Genomic DNA, 22,485 nt, shown 5'->3' with positions numbered 1-22,485 from the left:
TCACTGAGATGTAGCTTAAGGATACAGGAGCAGAAAGATTATACTGTACCATCACGGGCTTAATGGCTTGCTAGTTGGGTTCTGTGTAATTTGTGCTCTATTACTGCAAATAGAATGGAAATGAAAGATGGGAGCGCTGTGAGGACGACTCAGCTTACATGAAAGCTTCGATGCTTGATCAGTGGAAGAAAAGTAAAGAGGAGCATCCAAGCTGAGAATGCTCACATTTACAGTTAAATCATCAAGTTTAAAGTTATATTAATTGGCCACTTGGGAGCTTCAAACGACATTAAAGTTGTTAGGGCGAACATGTTAGCAGCAAACACATTTACAGATGAAACAAGCAAGGAGAGATATTAGCATACATTTGGATTTGTGTTTGACTGTGATTCCCATTTTGGCTCTGTTTGGGTGTCCGTTCACTGCTGGGAATATTATTTCTTCAGCGGCTAGATGTTCCACTATGTACAGCTAGTTGGTAGCTTTGTCTGTCTGCTGATGTCAGAGTTATTTTCTGATGGAAACAACTTCTTAGATGAATAGTTTGGAGTGTTTGAAGTGGGGCTGTATGAGGTATTCATCAATAATTCATGCATTACCAACAGAAGATGGTAGCCCCAGTTTGGACACCAAGGGTACCTCCAAAGAAGTAACACAAAGAACAGCTGTGAATGGGATATATATATATATATATATATATATATATATATATATATATATATATATATATATATATATATATATATATTAGCCAGCTAAAAGAATTTATCTAAGCTTTAGCATACAATATATTTAGAATATTTCCAGCTCCTTGCCTTACTGTTTACAAAGCTGTTTCCAATGGGGAACTAAAACAATTATATTACTTTCTTCAAAGCCACCAGCTTCCACTGACATAAACAGTCATTTTGCTGTGGATAAAATAGTATACTTCCATGATCAATTAGACTGTTTGTGTTATTGCATGACTTTGGTGTTTTAGATATTAGTGCAGATCCAAACTAAACTGTAAAAATACCAAAGACGAACAGCGGTACACCAGCAACTTCCATATTCCACAAGGTAAGTTACTAGACTCTGTTGGCTTTGAAGAGAGCATAAAGCAATATAAAAGCCTCAGTTCCCCATCGGAAAGGTAAATTAGTGCAAATATTCTAAACATATGATGCATTTCCACAGAGCTATATTTTTAAGAGGGCCTTTTTAGGTGGTAAACATAGATTTCGATGCTGACTGCTGAAGTTCACAGTAGTACATCACTTGGCTTGAGCGCAAGTTCTTCTTTCTGCTCCTCCCAACTACTCTACTGTATGTGATAGACTGATGATTGATAGGTACCTCATACAGCCCCACTTAAAACACACTGAACTATCCCTTTACAACCAAGGGTAATGAGAGTAATAAAAGGGTAAAACTGATATCATAGACAGAAACTGTAGGTTTTAATGAAAAGTGTGTGGATTCGTCACTATAACTTTCAAACCTGCACAGATCACGTGTGCAGTGATTTAGACTGGTCTTGTGTTGCACCCTATTATAAACTATAATGAGAACAGTGAAAAAAGCACACTTTTGCAGGGAAAGTTATCATCTCTCTGTCTATTTAATTAGCTTAGCCACTGACATTAAAAGAAGTGACAGAAAAATGGCCACAAAAGTCAGACCCAATTCTAAGTCCACTTGCAAAAAACAACAACTCTTGAAGTTGGTGACACTTTTCATCAACCACTAATGAAGCCTTGGTCAAAGTGAAACTTCTAGTACAAGCAACTTTCCCATAGCACGCACGCTTTCTATCCATTGTTACTACAGATATATAAACTAGTGTGGCTTTAATGTAAGAAAGCCTGTCTTTTTTAACTGAAATGGTGAATTTCACTTTGTGGCTTTGTTTTTGTTGTAAAACCAACCCGTGGTGCTCTGTTGTCTGCATCAGAGATTCAGCAGCGCTACAAACAGGCCAGGCTTTTGGGCTGTGTACCTTCTTCACTGCCCATAGGGAAGCTATGGATTGGTTTGTCTCGCTCAGGCAGGCTTTTCAAAACCACGCCATGCTGTGATGCTCAGAGAGCAGCTCTGGAGGATGGGATTCAAGCGAGGCTACTGCTTTACAAGTGGTCAGGGCCACATTGATTTAAGGTTTATACGATCAATGTTATCAACGCAGGTTTTAGGAGGGTCACCTCATGAATGTCAATATCCTACAAGCTGAGCTGTGCCACAAAGATCATTCCTTCCTATAAACTGTCAGGTAATGTTTGTTTGTATGTGAGTATTTTGTGTTCTCCTTTAATATCAACTACTAAAAGTTCTTTTAAAAACAGATGTAATCACGAGACTATGGAATGAATTGTGGTACAACATAAAGTGCCACTGCAGTGATGGTTGGACACTAATGAGAGAAATGAAGGATCTCAAACCGAAACTCTCAGGAAAAATAACAGTGGTTTGCAGTGACACATGATATAAAACAGAGAAAGATTGTTTTCTCAATACATACACACACACACATATATATACACATATACATACATATACACACACACACACACACACACACACACACACACACACACATTTGCTATTCAGATCAATACACAGATTTGCAACACCCAGAGGAATCATGTCACCCTCTTGGTTCCTGTCATGTTCAAGGTACGTTTATTTCCCCTGTCCTATAGCCTATCTGACTTCTGACTTTCATTTATCCCCATCTGCCATTAAAGCTTCAGTTGGATTTGTCCAGGGGTGACAACAAGTCCCATCTTTGTTGTGCTGTTAGGCAAATGAGAGAGGTTTTAACTAAATGCTATAGTTCCACAATAGAAAATTTACGGTGAGATGGCAGTCTTTCAAAACACCATCTCTTTCTGGGAAGACAAAACAAATCTCATGAATTTCACATTTAAGGTGTTTTATCTGAGCCTAAATTCTGGACATGATGCAATTTTCCAAAGGCTGCTTAACATTAGATGAGATCATTTTCATTGCTTAAGTGTGATGTGTTGGGGGTTGTCAGGGCTAATTCACAAATGCCAAGAACAATGCTGAAAACATGACCTCTGTATCCTCACTATGCATCATTATGTTGTCATCACATTTGGTATTTTTTGAAAATTAAGAAATGGATTTTGTTTTTTTGAGACATAACTAACCACAAAAGTGCTTGTGCTAAAACATGAACCTTTAAACTTGTGGTGTGTCTGTAGAGGTTTCTATTTCAGCCAGCCCATAGCAGACAAGAACAAAAGGTGCAGCCTGGCACTATGTGCCGACGTTAACATCAGACACCATACGGCTCTGACAGACTCGACTGCTCCTCACCTTTTGGGTTGAGTGGGCACAGTGAGAGTTTTTTTTTTTTTTTCACAGTACTGAGCCACAGCAAACTTGTGCCTCAAGGGCTTCGGCACAGTGTGATGAACCAAATCTGGCCATATCATCCTAACTGTGTGCACCTTTAAGCCAAACGTTCAGTTTCAGTGAGCCTCAACTTTCTGTATTTTAACAGAGCTGTGACATTACACGTAACCAACCCAACAAACGAGCAGGAGTATAAAAACATGCTTTATATGTGAACACAATCCAGATTTAGTAACATTGCTAGATGCAGTAACCAGTAATGACTTTCTGTCATTGAATCTGGCTTTCCAACATGTGAGGGAACACCCCATCTCTGAAAAGACCTGTCATTATCCAAAGTGATTAGCTAGATATTCTAAAGCCTGCTAATAGAGCTAAGAGGAGGCACAAAAAGATTAGTTTCCACTCAGACCATTTGAATTACAGTATGCTGAAACATTGTTATCGACTAACTCTTCCCCCCCAAAAAATTGCAGCTTTCACTTTTTCTCATTGGATTTGTAATTTTTTTGTTTGGGTTTTTACTATGATGCTTGCCCAAATTACAAAGTTGTTTTACGGCCTCTGAGGAAAGACCATAGAGCTAGAAGAGATTCACACGGGGAAAGACATCAAATCTAATGCGTAAGCTTGAATACATTAGGTTTTCATATAATGTAATTGACTCAGTTTGTTTTGGATGCCTCCGTACTATATGCGATGATTGGATTGATCCATCGAGGCCCTGTGGCAAAACAGCAGCTGATTAAAAGTTGGAAATTAAAAAGGCAGAAATGTGTATAGAAATGACACACTAGAGCTTAAGAGTCTCAACAGATAAACCAGTCATGCTCCATTGAAAATATGATGCCGTTTTAAATATATAGTGCTTTTATTTGTCCGCATTCGGCAAGAGTGTTGGGATTTACTTTGTAACTGTCTGTGCCTGTAGGGTTCAAGCTGAAGTTGAGGACGTGTCTTTGAACTGCCAGTGTCTCACCTGGTGTTGGTACAGACATACACAAGGTTAGTCATCTATTATGAATGACCAGCTACAGCCAGTGGAGGACACCACAGTCACCTTGCTGCATGTGAATGCATGGGGAGAAGCTTTGAACCCTGCATGAGGAAATCTCCAACTTTAGAACACAGCTCTTCAGAAATAACTCGACTAAACCAATGGAAATTATACTTCTTCAATTCTGTTCATTTAATTTTGTATTTTTAAAAAAATAACACAAATGCTCAGGTAAGATTGCAGCCTGGTTGCAGTGCTTTTCTGGCGACAGATCTCAAGTTTTGGTGCAGTCCATTGAACCTGATTCCCCTTTAGGATCAGGCCCATAACAAGTTTGGCTTGTCTTCAAGTCGAAACATTCTGGAGTCCCAACTCATCCATTAGGCGTAAACAGTCTCATGGTGGGCACGGCGGCCAGGCAGTGAACTGTGGCAGATTAGATGTTCCTCACTAAGCTGACCTGGCTTGGTCATGGAGACCTGGGACCAGTTAAAGCCCATATTGTGCGCTTGTTTAAAAAAAAAAAAAAAGACTGTAGCAGTGTAAAACACAGCCCTTGAGACAGATATTAAGCAAAGAAATGATTTCCCTTAAACACTAGACTGGTGACATTCAGCATACTTGTATTAGTCTATCGACATACATGTCTAGAGCTGAGACAATAGGTCACTTCATTGATTAGGTATTGAATGGCAAAATAACCAACAGTCACTTCAATAACTAATTGTTTAAGTAATTATTCAAGCAAAAATGTCCTATTCTTTTTCTAGCTTCTAGCTTTGCTGTTTGTTTCAGTTCTATATCATTGCCAACTTTATACATTTGGGTACTGGACATATGGTCAGACAAAACAAGACATATATATATATATATATATATATGTTACCACAGGCAATCTGTAATGGGAATTCCTGCACTATTTGTGGATTTTCATGGAACAAACAACTGAGAATATTTAGTTGTCGTTCCATTAGTACGTGCAGTACATCTTGAAGATAGATTTATGTGAAATAATTATGTTTAACCATCATTTCTATGGAGGACTATACTCAAGTTCACTGTTGATATCTGGCAGTGAGAGTTCTGCTGTCCGATCTGAACACAAAAACTCCTAACAAAGTATTCATTGTTATTACTGGTAGCCACTTCGTTGCACAAAACTTTGGAGTGTAGATAATAGGTCCCTCTAGCATTTCAATGGCAAACTAACAGTCAGGAATGGAGTAAATTAGGCAAGAATATAGCTTTGAGCTTTGTGTCTGGTCTGGGTGTCAAATTTGAGTTTATAAGGCTTTGAAGACAAAATTTTTGTCTTGATTCAATATAGTACTTGCCATAGCTGCACATTTACATTCTGTTTCTGTGCAATGATGGGTTATTCCTGACATTCTGAAATTAAATGTTTAGATTATCTGGCCAGACTGTGGTTTGTTTACAATTGCGTTTGATTGCCTAAAAGGAGATCCAATTATGGTCTGTCTGAGAAAAAAGAAGTCAGCAGTAAATAAGAGAAATGTGGTGTCCAGACTCATGCTGAGATATATGTCCAAGGAACAATGAACAAACCACTTCAATACCAGTGTGACTGCAACCACCACCCTTGTCTAGAAACCAACAAATCATAGCATGACATGAAATGACTCAGAGTACATAGGCCAGCATAACATTTCAGAAGTACAATTTTGCATAAATGTGAGAAATAGAAATAGTAAGCACTCAACGCATTTTATAATTTTTCATTCACTCGATGGCTTAGCCTCCATTCAAGGTGCTTCCATGTCTTTTGTAGCAAGTGTGGGTTCAGTGTCTTGTACAAGGACACCTGAGGGGCTTGAACCAGCAACCATTCAATAAGGGTCAGCCTGCTTTATCACCTGAGCCACAGCCATGCACACACATACTCGCATGATAAAAATATATAAGTTCAGCACAGATGGATGACGATTTCTGATTAAGTGCCTCAGCTCTAAGATGGATTTTTCTTTTTACTTCATTGAGTGACAATTAATTGTGCATTAATCCCACACTCTGACAAGTAAGATACAAGGACAACTTGCATTAATGTTGCCCAATTTCAGCAATTACTTTGGTAAGTAAAATGCTAATATTGCTGATAGAAACCACGAGCAAGCAAATAGCATTTAAGTTGAACAAATCCAAAGCGATCCATGTGTGATAATGTTTTTTTTGCTGCCGCTTAATGCATAACTATATACCAAAAGGTATTCTTAAGATTTTGCTGAGAACTAATGTAACTGAGACATTCGAACTCGGATCTCGCTGCTGTATCTTTCTGTGCTGACTGCAGCTGTTCTGCAGCCCCCTGTGACATACAGTGGAAAGGTCCAGTTACAGGTGTGTGCTCAAGCTAAAAAGCCCATAAAGCAGCCTTCACAGGACCTTTTCTGTATCCGCAAGGAGCTGAACAAGTGACACGGCTTTGGATTTATAGGTCGGGGCCTCCAGCCGGGTGGCAAGCTGCAGTGGGGCCTGGGCAGCGTAGTGGCAACACCGCCTCCATCTGTTGTCACGGTCTGCTCATATCTGCATGTTAATCCTTCTCTACCCACACCTTCGTGAAAACACCCCGGTGGCAGCACTTTCAGGATGAGAAATTAGTAGAGCAGGGAGCACAAAGACACGGACCTGAGGTTGATGAGATGTGAAATGCAGATCGAGCAGGGAGTAAAAATGTGAGATTAGTGGAAAATGCAAGCGGGAAGAAGCAGAACTTGCAGCCTCGGCTGTCTCGTTTCCACATAAAAGTGTTGTCACCACTCAAGCCTGTGCGCTCGGTCCATCGACTCGATGTTTGCTAACGCATGCAAAACATGCTGAGGACAGTCAAGGTCAGTTATTTGTCATTATATCAAGGGCTGAAGGTCATTGACATTCATCGTGGGTTGAAGCGCGGCTCGCTGCCTCCGTTCGACAGACGTAGCTGCTGGCAAATGTCTTCCCAAGCTGACTAATCATTTGTGTATGCAGCCATAATGTGCTTTCAATGTCTGAAAATACATATCATCCATCAAAGCATGGTTGTAATGTCTTTGGGCTGGAAAAGGGCACTGGGAGTAGGTGTGGCATATCTAAGATCTAATAAATATACATTTCCTCGGGCAAGAGGAGGAAGCTGCAAGATCTAAGGCTTCATTTCCTACTCTGCCGACATAGCAGATAAGGTTTGATACAGTGCAGGCATGCAAAAATCTACATTCTGCAACTGAAACAACAACTTTATAAATGTATGTCTTGTTGCTGTAGTTTGTAGAATGCATGCATTCAAATAAAAGAGTGGAAGTGTCTATTTTTACATTTTTATCACTCAAAAACCCACTGTTTGAGTCCACTCTGACTCCCTCCATGTCTTTACAGTTGCAATGCAGCCGTAGTTTGTGTCTAATGTCTGTGCCCTGTGGCAGCAGAACAGCAGCCGAGAGTGGATGCCATGCACTCAATATGTGTTCAATATAATTATATCTGGCAGCCGAGCGACAGCGGCAGAGATATTTTTATAAGTTCAGACTGAGATAGCATGTATATTGGGACACAGAAGAGTCGTTCTAACACAGAGATGCTTTGTAAATGAAACACTTTTTGCCTCTAACTCAGCCACTGTGACATGACATGCATCTGCAGGATTTATCTACTCCCTAAACCTTTTACTAAAAAGAAAAAAAAATCATAGAAAAATCTGTGCAGTCAGCTGTTTTGTTTGGAATCCAAACACATTTTTTCATGTCAAAGACGATGTCTCTAAGAATGTTTCAGCTTCAGAGTAAATAACTCAACCCCACTAAAAGAATTTTACATATCTGATGAATCCTAATGAAAAGGAAAAATAAAGCCATTTCCTCCGTTTACCATTTTCATTCTGCAGAAGAAAGATTTTGGCCAATTAAAAAGTTGTTTTGACTGTGTGTCAAAGAAAGGAAACTGCACTATTAAACATCATAACAGTTTCCATTTTAGCTCCTTTGTGAACACACAGGCCCAGAACAGAAAGTTTTACCATCACAGAGATGTGCAGGATGCGGAGCTCCTCTTTCGTAGAATCGTTGGCTGGGTCTTCGGTCGGCTCTGGCAGGTTCAGGCTGCCGTCCTGGTGGTGGATGTGGAAGAGCAGAGTGCCATTCTCCAGCCACTGCTGCCGCCAGCGTACCAGAGGGATGTCCTCCGAGTTCCCAGAGATCTCTGCCAAACACAAAAGACAAACAAAGACGACTAAATGATAAGCTTTCTGTTGTTGCAGGACAGAATTTTTAGCAAACATTGCCAATTCCTCAGAAGAGATCCACTAAAATCTGAGCTATTTAACAGAAAAAGGGGACACCTTATGTTTTGAGTGGAGATTCACTAAATAGGTTGTTAAACATGATGCATTCTTAAGAGCTCAGCAGCAAAAGGACGAATAAGCACAGGTTTAAGTATCAAAAAAGGGGGGTTTTATTCATACCAAACTTGCTAAAAATATATAAATAAAAAATTAAATAAATGACAACAATTGACTATCAAAACAACTGGGTCCTTCAAGGAGATCAACAAAAATCTTCTCAAAAATAAAGCACTATGTTCACTAAATCAATGAAATGAGATCTCGGGGACAAATATATTGGTTGAACAGACCATTACAAAACACAAAAACTAAATATAACAGAGCAGAATTCACTTTGATGTTACAGTCAGCATTTACTGAATGTAAATGTCACTATCACTTAGTACAGCCTGACAAAGGCCCTTCCATAGCTGTGGACTATTGCTTCCAGTTTGTAGGCTCAACAGATTTAATTGGTATTATCCACCCAGACAGGTAGAACCCAATGAGCATATTTTCTTCCAGGGCATTCACAACCTGAGAGGTCCATCGACAGTTTTGACACTGACATTTCCCATTACTGTAAATAATTCATTCAAACTGTGTTTTCATCGACAGTGATCAAGAAGAAAACATGAAAACTGCCGGCCAAAAATCTTGTTTGTCTTCTTCTTGATGGTAAAACAGTTGCTTTAGACCCTGTGGGTTGTTAGGTGTGGCCTCTTTGGGTTAGGCTCTCATAAATTCTCAGTCAAGTCAACACTTTGGGCTCTTGGTCATGTTCTTCGAGCTGATTAGGAGCAGATTTTGCTGTGTGGCAGGGGGTATTGTTTCCTGGTGGGGGAGGCTGCTGCTGCCACCATCTGGGAGTGCTGTTGCTATGGGTCGTGCATGTTAAAGTCATCAGTGCCGGAGGTCAAGGTTTCCTGGCAGAACATTGCAATGAAATGAGATGCTCAATGTTAAACACTACACTACACTTCACCCTTCACTAGTTTTATTGTTGTGGCTGATCAGTGAATGTAAAAAGATGAAAAAAACACAAGCATCCATTTCACTTCTCTGATTCTTAGGGTGTTTGGCCTCCCTGCCTATGCCTGAAACCACTCCCTCAAGTGCTAACGTTTCTAGACACCAAAAAATAAACACACAAAAAAAACAAATACAGATAAAATTCAAGCACTAAAGATGAGCAAACAGTGATTTTATGGAAGCAGCAGAGCATGAGAAACACTGTGCTTCGTGTCATATTTCAGTTCCCTAGATAATACATTCCACTCCTAGCTGTTTGAAATATTAGTGTGCGCCAAAACATACAGAGAGTGCAGAAATGGAAAACATCATAAATGCATAACAGAGCTTTATGGGTGATTTTCTGTTACGTAAGTGTGAAGAGTAGCAAAGATGCGCCGGGCTTGTATGATATGAGAAGTACTGGAAGACGCAAATCGACTCAGAGATCATGGAGAGTGCAACTGGGACTCCAAACTTAATCCTATATCGAACTCTGCTACTATACTAAGGGGGAAGATAACTGCTGGAGTTGAACAAAGTGTACTGTATGTCTGAGGTACAATAACACCAGCTAAAGCAATGATTTGATGAAGGTCTGCATATATACCATATACAGTGGTCCCTCATCTATCACCGTAGTAGAGTAATCATATGCAACTTTTCAACCTAGATGTCTCCAAGATTTCTGAACTCATTCCTTACAGGGTTCTGAACTTGTGTATGTGTATATGGTGAACTCTTTTGTCTAAGGCCATGCTGTCTGTGGATTAGCAGTTTTAACTTGCACCATATTTTCTTAGTCCCTAAATCTAATTGACAAAACAGTTTTTCAATGTGGGCAACAGCAAGTATTTCTCCTATTTTCTTTCATTCATTCAGCGACTAAGTTGAGCCTGTTTGACACGGAACAAGGATCATTTGCTTTATACTGATTGACTGCGGGAGCTTATTTAAACGGCTACATGTTCCGACTCTCAGAAATATCCTGTTTAGCGTCCTTCTAAAACATAAAACTTATATGTTCATATGATTTGAAATATACAGTTTGTGATGTGAAAAGATGAATCATACATGTAGCACATACACACCACATTCAGACATTCACCCACCAGGTTTCCTGTCTGGACGCTGGGGATATGTGCTCGTGCATTTCACCTCTTCTTCCCCTACTACAAAATGTACTGGATCATAGAGCACCGCATTTATCAGAATAATTATTTCTTCCTCGTACATTGTGAAGAGTGAGTGGACAGCTTTGTATTTTTCTCTCTGATTTAATGCACTAAAATTAGACTGTCTAACCCCCTGCTTCAGACTCATTCCAAAGCATCTGTTCAAAGAGATAGTCAGCTGTGAACATGAAATTTAGGGTTTTATTTCTCTTCTAATCAACGTAGAAAATGAAGGGAAATGCCACTTTACAGTTCTGCCAGACTGCAGGCAAAAGAAATAAGAAGATATCGTGAACAGTTTGGTTTCAAATTATTTTCAGTATATCTTGTGATTTTAATGTGAATAAACTGTTTGAAACCCATTGGACTACTTACAAAATGCATCGTCTGAAAGCTAAAAACATGTCAGTTGTAAATCATGAACAGCTAGTGGCATTTATTTTAGTATTTAATGTTTCTTTCCAGTGTATGTGTATTCTATAAACACTGGTTTATAGCTTTCATTATGGCTGGTTGGGGCTTCTTTCCTGTTTAAAATTTCAATGAGGAATGCTCTCTTTGAGGCATCTTTAATGTCACCATTTAAAATATGATACACAGCGTGCATCCTTATACTGCTTATGGATTACTTTGGAAACCGCAGCCAAAGAAATAGACTATTACACTAATTGCTAGCATAACCCAGTGCAGTACATAAATATATTATCCAAATATATTATGCTAGCTCTACTGGCACACAAGCTAAGAAATAATTTAAAGCTCGTTTTACATAGATGCTACAACGAACTTAACAGAGCAGCACAATGCAGAGCAGGGAGGAGTGGTGGGAAGGATGGTGCACTGAAGGGACACAGTCCATTAGAGAATAGTTTATAATTGATCAAAGTCTGTATGATGTGCTGGTTTCTTCGTGTGGCAGAGCAGCGATGGTTGGAAAAAAAGCTAAAAAAAAAAATCACGGTCCGTAAATAATAATGAGGATTAGGTCTGATCAAAAGAAAAAGCCCAGAACTGAGTGACTGCAGTTAAGGCACTTGCATTAATAAGCACGGTGTAGGTCGTGTTTGATTCACGGCTTTGAGGATTATCTTATCTCTACAGTTACTCTTTTGTGTGCAGTCTGAGGTGTGGCTTTAAATTAGACCTCTCTGAGTACCCCTTAGTGAGGGTCTCAGGGCTCTTACTGGTGCGATGGAGACCAGAGGAAGGAGGGCAGGTTATTTAGTGTGAGGACTCGAAATAAGACAGAGGTATTATGTCTTTTCAGCTCCTCACTTGGACTGGATCAATACAGTGTTTTGTAGAGGAATAAAAGTGGAATACAAAATTAAGCAGAATCTGCCCAGGCTATGGTTCTTCACATCAATCTGTGAACCCAAGAATGGTCACACTAAACAAAAAACTCTCTCTTCTGAGTTCAGACAGTCTGTATATATAGAGAAAAACATGCCCTTCACCCACACAGGAGTGTGTGCAAGAAGAGTTAACCACAATACAAAACAGGAAATGAAATACAGCTGTGAATTTAAATGTCTCCCTACAAATGCAAAGTATAATGCGTGAACAATAATAAACTTGCGTCAATAAGACTACAATCAAAGCAATCAATAGGTCAGTAAGTGGTGACATTGGCAGTAGCATTATCGTGATGGCAGTATGAGCCAAATAAGGCTTGCCAGCCACTTCTATCCGCACAACAACATATAACATAATGGTGCAAATCACTGAGAACTAAGGGTTATTTGTTTGTGGATGCATACTTAGTTAAAGGAATCAGTTTTGCACATTAACATCAACTAGTCATTGGGGGTGCTAAAGACATAGAAAAAGAAAAAAATTCTATAACTAGAATGTTTTCTGTGGCTCTGGAGCAGTTTTTTCAAGTCTGGGAAAAAAAATTACCTAGATGAGGTCATCGAGGTTATCTCTGCTTAGCCTTTCAGATAACATAATTAACATTAAGATTACAAATTGGGAGCATGGCAGGAGTGTTAACCAGGAAGGGGAAGTCTCACACAGTAAAAACTTTATTGCACTGTGGGAAATAAAAAACCAGTGTTCTTGGAGCTTGTCAGGATATCGATTTTAAGCACATTTTCCTAATCTGCATCCAGAAAGTGCCTCTACTGTAATGAAGAGTATTCCTTGAGTATTTAAACATTTAGTTCCAGAGGCACCATCTACAAGGACAGAAAAAAACTAAAAAAATCTGTCCGATATACATTCAAGGCCAAAAAAAAAGAAGAAAATCTATCATAGAATTCATCTAAATGCACTTTCTGGTAATAATAAGTAGTACTAGTTACTGACTTTAAGGCAAACAGAAGAGAAGACAAGTGTTTTGCCCAATCATTCAAAGGTGTGGTCTGGCTTTAGGGATGCCTATGGCAAGACTAAACTCCAAATGCTTACAGCTATTGGATGGACTGAAGTAAAATGTGTTAATGGCATGATGATGCAGGTACTCTTGTGATTTTGAGTGCCAATATTTTCTTTAAAAGGACTAGATGTTGCAATCCCCGGTGTTGACTTTGGTGACCCCCTGACTTGTCATCTGTCCCAACTACAAGGATGACTTTATTGGTCAAGAGTGGAATAGCCTGACAAAAATAGTGCACTAATGGTCACCTTACGATGAAATAATTAATGTACGTGTTGCCCTGACATTCATCAGGCATCACCATTAACTCTCTGAACCCCAAACAACTTCTGGGCATTTATTTGGTTCTGTCTTATTTTTACTCACTATAGGCTCATTGTCATTTCAGGACTAAGTTTTCTATCACACCTCTATGGAAACAGTAGGACAAGAAGTAGGGAAAACTCTAAAATGCTCTTGTGCCTAAAAATGAAGTTTGACATTGTCAAATGTCACAAAACGAGAAAAAAAAATAAAGTTGAACTTCTTGTGATTATTTTCTTTCCAAGAAACAGAAAAACACCTGCAATCATCATGTACAATATTTTTCCAAGTGCCCACAGGTGTCATCAATATCAGAAATTGTGACTCTACATACTTAAGGTGTTTTACTATGAATATTTTAATTTGTTTTCATGTTGTCTGTTCTCCTGTCTGCTCTGTGTAAGCATAGCCTGCAGTTCAGTCCAGTTCATTTGAATATTCTCTTTATTCTTTTTCATGTGACTCCTGGTTGGAGTTGAGTCACTCATGGCTTTTTGGATGCGCCATGGAACACAGACCTTTTTTAAATTTGTTTTACATTATCTGGTGAAAACTGTTTAAATTCTGCCCAATTTATCTATTTTATTTTTTGTAGAATACAGAAGGTCCTCGGTTTACGAAGTCCTGGGTTCGCCATTACGTTGGAACTGATTACGGGCCGGTCCTCGGTTTAACGTACAGCGTTTCAGCGTTACGTCAGAACTGGTTCAGTGGAACTAGTTGACGAGCGGAGTGGATGAATACTGTATGTACAGTACTCACGCTGCGCTAGACGGTTTTGTTTAAATTTGCTGCCACATTGGATTATGCTACATTTGCTAACCTCATTATGGCTCCCAAGCGTAAGTCAAACTTAAAGTTTACATTTTCGCCAGCATTTTCCTACGGAGTTGTGTTTCAGTGTGAGCGAATGACTGTTTTCATTACTGTAGTTGTACAAATACTGTAAACTGATCGATATCGTGATGCACATAATGGCTTTGGTTGCATTTTCACCAGAGTTCCGACTTACGACGAAAATCGATTTACGTCACACCGTAGGAACGGAACTCCAACATAAATCAAAGACCCCCTAAAGTGATTCTGATTAATAATAATAATAAATGTAATGTAATAAATGTTGCAATTTTGCCAGATTTTCAAGATAATTTACTTTTCAAAGCTGCTGCTGTCGTTTGTTGTCAGACATGTTGATTTGTAAGCGAATACCTGGGAAAACTAATGACATTTCAATCAGCCTTGAATTGTACTATAGTGTTTCGCACGAAGTTGCACTAAGAAACAAATGCTCAACCTAATGCATCAAACACTGTATGTTAGCATTGTCAATATACGTTTTCTAGCATGCAACAATTAGCATTTAGTTCAAAGCAAGTGTGCCTTCCAAGAGCTGCTCATGGAGCTTTAAACTCGTTATCGTTTAATCTCTCATGCCTTCTTTAAGTAGCGGACTAAAAGCTTCCATATGTAAATGAAAACTCCTACCCTGTGCGCCATCTATGGAAGCACTTACCTGGCTTAAACTATTCATGGCAAGCCCAGACACCATTAATATTTTGTGCACAACCTGTACATGCATAAGATTACAATACAGCGCTTCACCTTGTGCTGAGAGCGTACGCCGTCTTTTGTCAGACAGTCCATTACGCTTATTACTGGACGAGGAAGCGCTTGCATGCTGGATAATAGCCATAACCCTAATATAGATTATAATGTGTTTACAAACCGAAACACTTAATGCTTTTACTGTGACACAGCAGTGTATGTGTGTGTGTGTGTGTGTGTGTGTGTGTGTGTGTGTGTGTGTGTGTGTGTGTGTGTGTGTGTGTGTGTGTGTAACTGTGAGAGCATAACAAGGTTTGGCCTGACAATAACTGATGCCCTCATGCCGCAGTGAAGAGGGACTTCCCTTTGCCCATAAATAAGATTTAAGAGTCCTGACTGGTTTAACCTAAATGCAAATCACGTGCCAGAGTGTGACAGGGCACTTTTTAAAAAGTGTGCGCTCTCTCCCCGGAGACTAGTTTGCCATGAGAGCTGGATTAATGAGACCGCCGCCGTTCTGCACCGTACCGTATACAGTGCCACCCAGCAGGGAAGCAACGGGAGAACAAAAGGAAAAAGAAAGAAAGGAAAAGAAAAGAAAGGAAAAAAATAAGAAAGGGGAGGAAGGTTGAGAGAAAACTGCAGAGGAGATGAGGGGAGTGGTGGAGAAGGAGAGAAGGAAAAGGGAAAGTGGCCACCTACCAGCATTAAAGTGAATCAAAATAATCTGATTACGCCGCGTTATTAGTTTACCTCCTCTGAATGCAGATTCCCTGAACTATTTAGCTTAAAGGAGTTCCTTTAGAATTCAGTTGAAGTAGCGCCTGTCCTCAGCACTTTAAAAGCCCAACCTTTAATCCAAGAATAAATAAATGGATAGCACCACTACAGCGTATTGCAACACAGCTTTTGGACATTCCCTGAGTGATTGACAGAGTGTGTGTCATGGCTCTTGCAGCTTTTCTACGTTTATCTTATTAGCAGGTCGACTGTACCGCATTAAATTCAGTAAAATATCCGTCTTCCAAGTCATGAATCTCAAAGTCCACAGCTCATTCAAGCATAACTGATATAATTAGAAAATTCTCACGGTATTCAAGAACTACAATTTAATACTCTACCGTGGCGAGATTTATGCAACATGACGGAAGCGTAGAAATTACAGTAAAGCAGTCTGTTTGATGCAGTTTAAGGGACGTGTGTGAAAACAATTTTTGGGAGAGTTCGGCAATATAACACTGTCAGTTTTTTAGCACCCAGCAGGGAGGTTTTGTTCTGTTCCAGGCAATAACATCCCAGTGAAGTGTCAGTGGTGGAATAAAATCGTTCATCTTATTGGAGAATGCTCCTGGATAAGGCGAGGGACCGAGTGCTAAACTGCAGCTGCAACAGATTCATACAGGCCCTCTGGGAGCTTTCAGACTGGAGCTGCTGCTAACAATATCTCCAGCCTGTCTTTGTGACTGCTGCTGTGACAATAACGCATTAACTGGTCAGTTCATCCTCGCTGCAAAAGCGTTTGATTTACTTCTCTTCGTATCTAACTATGCACATAGTTTATTTGTTGAGATTATGGAGTTTCTGTCTCTGAGCTTTCTGCCCAATACAATAAAATAAAGTTCCAATATTGTCTCCAGGCTCTGTTCCGCAAGCTGCAGCATTGGATGCTTTTAAAATCAGTTTCTGTTATATTGTGAAATCCATTTTGAGTTCTTTGTTAAATATTTTGCACCTTTACTACAACACCTGTTATTCAAACTTGACAAATGATTAATTCAGTAGCGTAGTGCTACACAACAAACATCTTACTTTCATATGTGATAATCAGAGATCTTCTAAATGCATTTTTACATCCATTGCTATGAAAAAGAAGAGTTGATTCGCTTAACACATGTTATGTCAACATTCCTTAACCGTTAGTTTTGATTAGGATATCAAGCCAATCAAAGTCAGACTCAGGGCTAAAATCGGAATCAGATTTGAGTTATGATGCAAGTCTGGTTCATGTCATGTAAGTCTACATCTCTGTTAGTCCATCAAAATATGTGGATTATGTTCATTTTGTTGTTTCTTACTTTAGAATAGTGTTACTTTTTAACCAACAACCAAGTAAGGAAAAGATGGTTTTTATCTTTACATGTTTCAACCACGTCTGCAGTCTTCCTCACAGCATCATCTGAAATGTGATGACGTGTCCTTTTTTTTTTTTAATCAGGTGATCTGTCTGACAGATCTCTCAGAATCTGTCAGACCGGCCACGCCCCTCACCGCCCAGTGGTCTCTGGAAGATGGAATCACAGGTATGCGAGAAGGTGTAGGCCCTCTTGTCCCATTTCATGGAACTTCTCGCCCGCTTCCTGATCTCTATGGCCTCTTTAATCCATCATTTGTATTTATTAGCCTCCGATGCTATGATCCTCCCCTTGTCCCAGTCCATAATGTAGTTGTTTCTTTTGCAGTGGTCCATGATGGCTGATTTTAAGTTTTCTTGTTCAATTTTGTCTTTTTGTGTTCTTGTGAGTCGTCCAGCTGTTTCATTTTCACATTCTGTCTGACATGATGGGTGGCCGGTCACCTGATAAAAACGACACGTCATCACACGTCAGATGATGCTCTGAGGAAGACTGCAGATGTGGTTGAAACATGTCAGCAAGGTAAAAACCATCTTTTCCTCACTTAGTTGTTGGTTGAAAAGTAATATTATTCCAAAACATCAAATTATGTTTTACATGATATGGGCGCTGTAGTTAAAACTCTAACATTCTAAAATTTTAACAATTGTGTTTTCATAATGTAATAAATGAAAATATCTATCAACAACAGCGTGCATGCATTATGAAAGACAAAAGATTGAGACCGAGGTTTTCTTACTATTGCAACAGAACTGAAGCCGCAGATTTGCTCTCAAAATACAAGTTTATGTTTTAAAAATTCAGCAGCAAACCTGTTGTTACTTTGGATAAAACCACAGTCCTTACTGTCATCAGGTAAATGGTTTACAGAAAGATCTCTATGTCTATCAATAAATGCATTTATTAGATTTATTAAATATATAAATATGTTAAAATATATTTAATTAGTCATAGCTTATGTTCTTCTTGAAAGGTTCATTGAGAGTTTCTCATATGTAGTTTGTTTGCACAGCATAGTCAGTCCATACAGTATTTAGAACTGTCTCTTGTGCCTCAAGGCTTTTGTGTCTGTTGAATTTCATCACGGTGCTCCTTGGAAATGAAATGTTTTATTTGTGATTGATTCTAACCTGTTTTCAAAGCCATCCTGCTCTTTGAAATGGAGGAATAATAGCACAAAAAAAATCTGAATAACTTGTAAAAATGTGAATTAAAATGTATAAAAGTTATCTTTATCATGACTCTTTCTTTATATCAGAGAAATACAAAATAAACGAATAAATCAGCACTGATCAAAATGAAAATAAATCTATAAATTACACCCACATGCTCGATATTCAGAAACAAAAAATCTTCTAAAGCCCAGAACTCCTTGCAAAATGCAGCTTGCGTCTGCGTTGACTCTCCCAGAGGTTATAATGCCACAAGTGTATTCTCTCTCTCTAAACTGTGTTCCATGGAGACGGTGATAACAATCGTCACATTGCGCGGTCACCGGAGGGCATGGCGATAAGCAGAAATTACTCTGGAGCTGTTGATTCTGAATTCCCCAAACTTCGCCGTAATAACCGACTATTAAAGAGAACACGACATCCTCGAGCCGAGAGCCCGGCGGCTGAGAGGGGACGAGCATGACGGGAAGAAGGGTGCTAATTTCCAGATTACTATTCCAATGTGACCACATGGAGGTCGTCCTTCAAGTCCGTCCTCTATCTACACGAAAGTGGGGCTGATTTCTGAGGGGGCTGTGAAGTACCCACTTCTCAGAGTTTTTTAGCGACTGAGGGTTAGGAAGCGACTTTGACATAAAACTTTAAATTTTACATCTTTCATGCATGTGATGCTATCTGAATATGTTTGGTGGTGACCTTTGAACAATGTGTTCTTGAGTCTTATATAATCTGCAAGTCATACTAAAATTCCCTGAGGCTGTTGAAGTAAACACTGCTGGCAGGGGGGTTTCACAGAAGCTCAAATATGACCCAGGTCTTACTTTTGTGATGCACCGTCTATTTGAAGCCTCTGTCCTTTTCCCGCATGTGTCTCTTTGCTTGTCTGGCATTGACAGAATGATGATGGATACCATAGAAATGACTCAAAAATAAAGGCCCTAATATGAGTATCAGCACATATCGGCTTTAATATTTGAGATTCTGCTGAACAGGATATGAGATTATTCAGATTATGATAATGTAGAGACTCATAAAAGGAAAAGAGCTTTTTTTCAGTATTACAGGAAGGATGATGGGCAGGTAAACTGAGGCTGAACTAGTGTATGCTATATATTGATTTATATGTATTTGAAGTTAGTTAGAGCTAAATTTGTAAACATATTTTGTGTTACTGTATAATAAGTAGTAACAGATATACAGTATGTGCACAGCTATTTTGGAAATGTGCTGCCAATGGAAAGAAACACATGGATATTTACAGAAAATACAACACTTCTTGTAGATCTTCCTAAAGCATTGTAACAGAATACAAACTGCATGTTTCTTCATCCGATGCATTTCCAGTAATTGTCAAATGAAGCTACTTCTATCAAAAGCTGGGGATACATGTCCACATCACATATGAGTAAGTTAAGGGAGTCCATATGAAAGGCCCGACTGGTATATTAAATTAGGATTTAACTGATTATTAGACACAATATTCAGCATTTTTTAAAAACAAATACCCAACTAAATAAATTAATCTAAAAAATGTGGAACTTTGATTTTTGATGCAGTCAGCTCTCTCCACTTGTAGTCAACACACTGTGGTTGTGAGCGATGTCCCGATGTCTGATTGGTTACGGGTCATGAGCAATAGCCAATCAGCAGTGAAGGATACAGGTTGAGGAGTTTCTTTGAATTTAAAAAAAGTAGGAAATGAACCAAATAAATACAGTTTAATTAAGTTTTGTGTTGGGTTTGTGTTATTCAAAATTTTAGTTATAAGGGTCAATATATAATTGAGGGACTTTTGAAGTCCATGGTATATATCTTGCATACATTTTTATTAAAAGTAGAAAAACTGTTTTTTATGTTCATTATGATCATGTCTTTACAAATTCCAGAATTACTTATTATGGAAACAATCACCTATTAATAAAAAATGACTGGACATCACTAAAATGTCAACTAAATAACTATTCGAACAGCCACCGCCTAATTATCTAAACAATAATAAAATGAGCTTATTCAAGAATTGTTTTGTGTTCTTTTTATTAAGTTTTTATTAAGTTGAGATAATCATGACATATATTTCTTCTTTGGCAATATATCAAATTCTATATGGAAAATAACTAATTGTATCTGTGTCCGAGAAATCACTTTCCACTAAGTTCCCCATTACAAAAACACCTCTCAAGGAAGTGTGTTAATTCCAGATCACATGACCTGCTCCACATGATGTCATTTCCTCCTAAAGAAAAGACTGGCCAGACTCCAAGGCTTTCTGAGTTATTTAATATAAAGTAGTCAATAGGTTTACTACAATATCTTTATAAATAACTTTCAGTTTCACTCAATTGTATATATAATATTTAGAAAAGTTTTCTTCTAGAAATGTCATGTGGTGTTTGTTTATAGGCGGCCATGTTGATTTTAGGCCTGAAAACAGCAAAAATGTCAACTATGATACCTGTCAACTATGTTACGAAAAGTCACGCAATTATATACTGACCCATAAGTAACTGAACATTATTATTGCTATTCATTAATATTGACCCGTTGCAGGCCATACTGCTCAATTTCTACCTGTAAGTACTGAGTACATACTATCAGTCCATTTAAAAATAGCATCAATCTCCACTGTGCATCCTGTATTTTAGATGCATATGCATTGCATTAGGATCTGTTTTGAAGGGAACCCTCCCACAACTTCTGTTGTATTACATTTTCATTAGAGGAAAGTACCAACACGGCAGTCACTGTGGCCAAGGTTCATTTTCCTCCTGCTACAATGATATACTATAACACCATTGGTTAAATATTTGCAAAAATGCAGATAGCAAAGCAACACTTTCCCAACTCCAGTGAAGACAGGAAGTTAAAAGACGATATATTGCATGCAGTGCTCCCCGAGTTACATAAGATCAATATCACTCTCATCTCATAAGTGTGACATTGATATAGTGCAAAGCTGGAGTCAAGACGTGGCTATACTAGCTTAGCATCAGAACAGGAAGCAGGGAGAAACGGTCGAAAGTTCAGGAGGATGAATGTGAAAAAAGTCACTGTTTATCAGTTATGGTGCATCTCTCTTCCTGTCTGCTCATTCTTTATCAAGATATGTCATGTATTTACAGGTTTATACAGGTTATGATAAGATCGCACTGAGTTACTATATAAGAATTTAACTTGACAGTCTTTGACATGAAAATCGCACGTTCTGCTGTTGCTCGTAAAGAAGCAAAAAAGGAAACTGTGACCTTAAAGTTCCTCTCTGTCATTGATTAAATCCCTAAAAAATAATGCGTATCAAAATACATATTTAGATTGTAGCAGTTTTTTATAATCCCTTCATGCCTTAAATTAGCTTAGACATTACACTGTTGCTTCCATCTAAAATGTGCAAATCTATGAAGTCAACAACGTAGATGAAGAAAGAGAGAACATTCTCTATGAAGAGAACGTTCTCTCTTTCTTTATGCACCCCTTCCCTCTTTCAGCAGCTCCAGCACACCAGCTCACCTTCAACTCTGCTCTTGCAGTAATTGAGCAATTCAGCCATAGAACTGGTTCCTTATGTTTGTTATGACAAAAACAGCAAGTCTGAACCCAAGTTTTCTACCTCCTATATTTATCAATACCTTGCATGCTACATGCTGAGAAGCCAGAATGCATTTCTTTTATTTTCACATAATTTTGTCGCCATGAGCTTCATATTTTTGTTATCTCTGCCATTAGCATAAAAAAACCCAAACATGAAACAATGTTCTAAATGTTTAATCTCTAAATGGCTTATTGCTTCTGTAAAATAGTGAATGCAACTCAGCCTGTAATAAGGTCTGGGACCATATTTTGCACGATATGTCTTGGGGCACATAAAAATACTCTGCAGATATGTATTGTCAAAAATATGATTTTCACCAGAGGGGTGTTTAATTTTGCAACTATATTGCTATGAATATTTCTAAAACCTACATAAAACTACAGTGCAGCATGAGATCAAAGCACAATACATGAAAAACATTAAGTATTTTGGGAAGTTTTTATGATCAAGTCGTTAACGCCTTACAATATATTTCAGCATGTGCTGATTCTCAGCCTGCAGAGGGC

General features: G+C 38.6%; 1 protein-coding gene across 6 annotated transcripts in view; it reads right to left on the bottom strand.

Annotated features, from left to right (window-relative positions):
- astn1 (astrotactin 1) overlaps positions 1-22,485 on the bottom strand; it is a 435,709-nt gene that overhangs the window by 343,213 nt on the left and 70,011 nt on the right. For all 6 annotated transcript variants that reach the window (XM_023261620.3, XM_023261621.3, XM_023261622.3 and 3 more), the window contains exon 2: positions 8,373-8,554. In XM_023261620.3, the coding sequence (XP_023117388.1) occupies positions 8,373-8,554 (182 nt within the window). The remainder of the gene's footprint in view (positions 1-8,372; positions 8,555-22,485) is intronic.

Source organism: Amphiprion ocellaris, chromosome 10 (assembly GCF_022539595.1).
Source record: "Amphiprion ocellaris isolate individual 3 ecotype Okinawa chromosome 10, ASM2253959v1, whole genome shotgun sequence".
Taxonomy (NCBI): domain Eukaryota; kingdom Metazoa; phylum Chordata; class Actinopteri; family Pomacentridae; genus Amphiprion; species Amphiprion ocellaris.
Note: the sequence above shows the minus strand (reverse complement) of the source record. Positions and strands in the feature narration are given on the sequence as shown.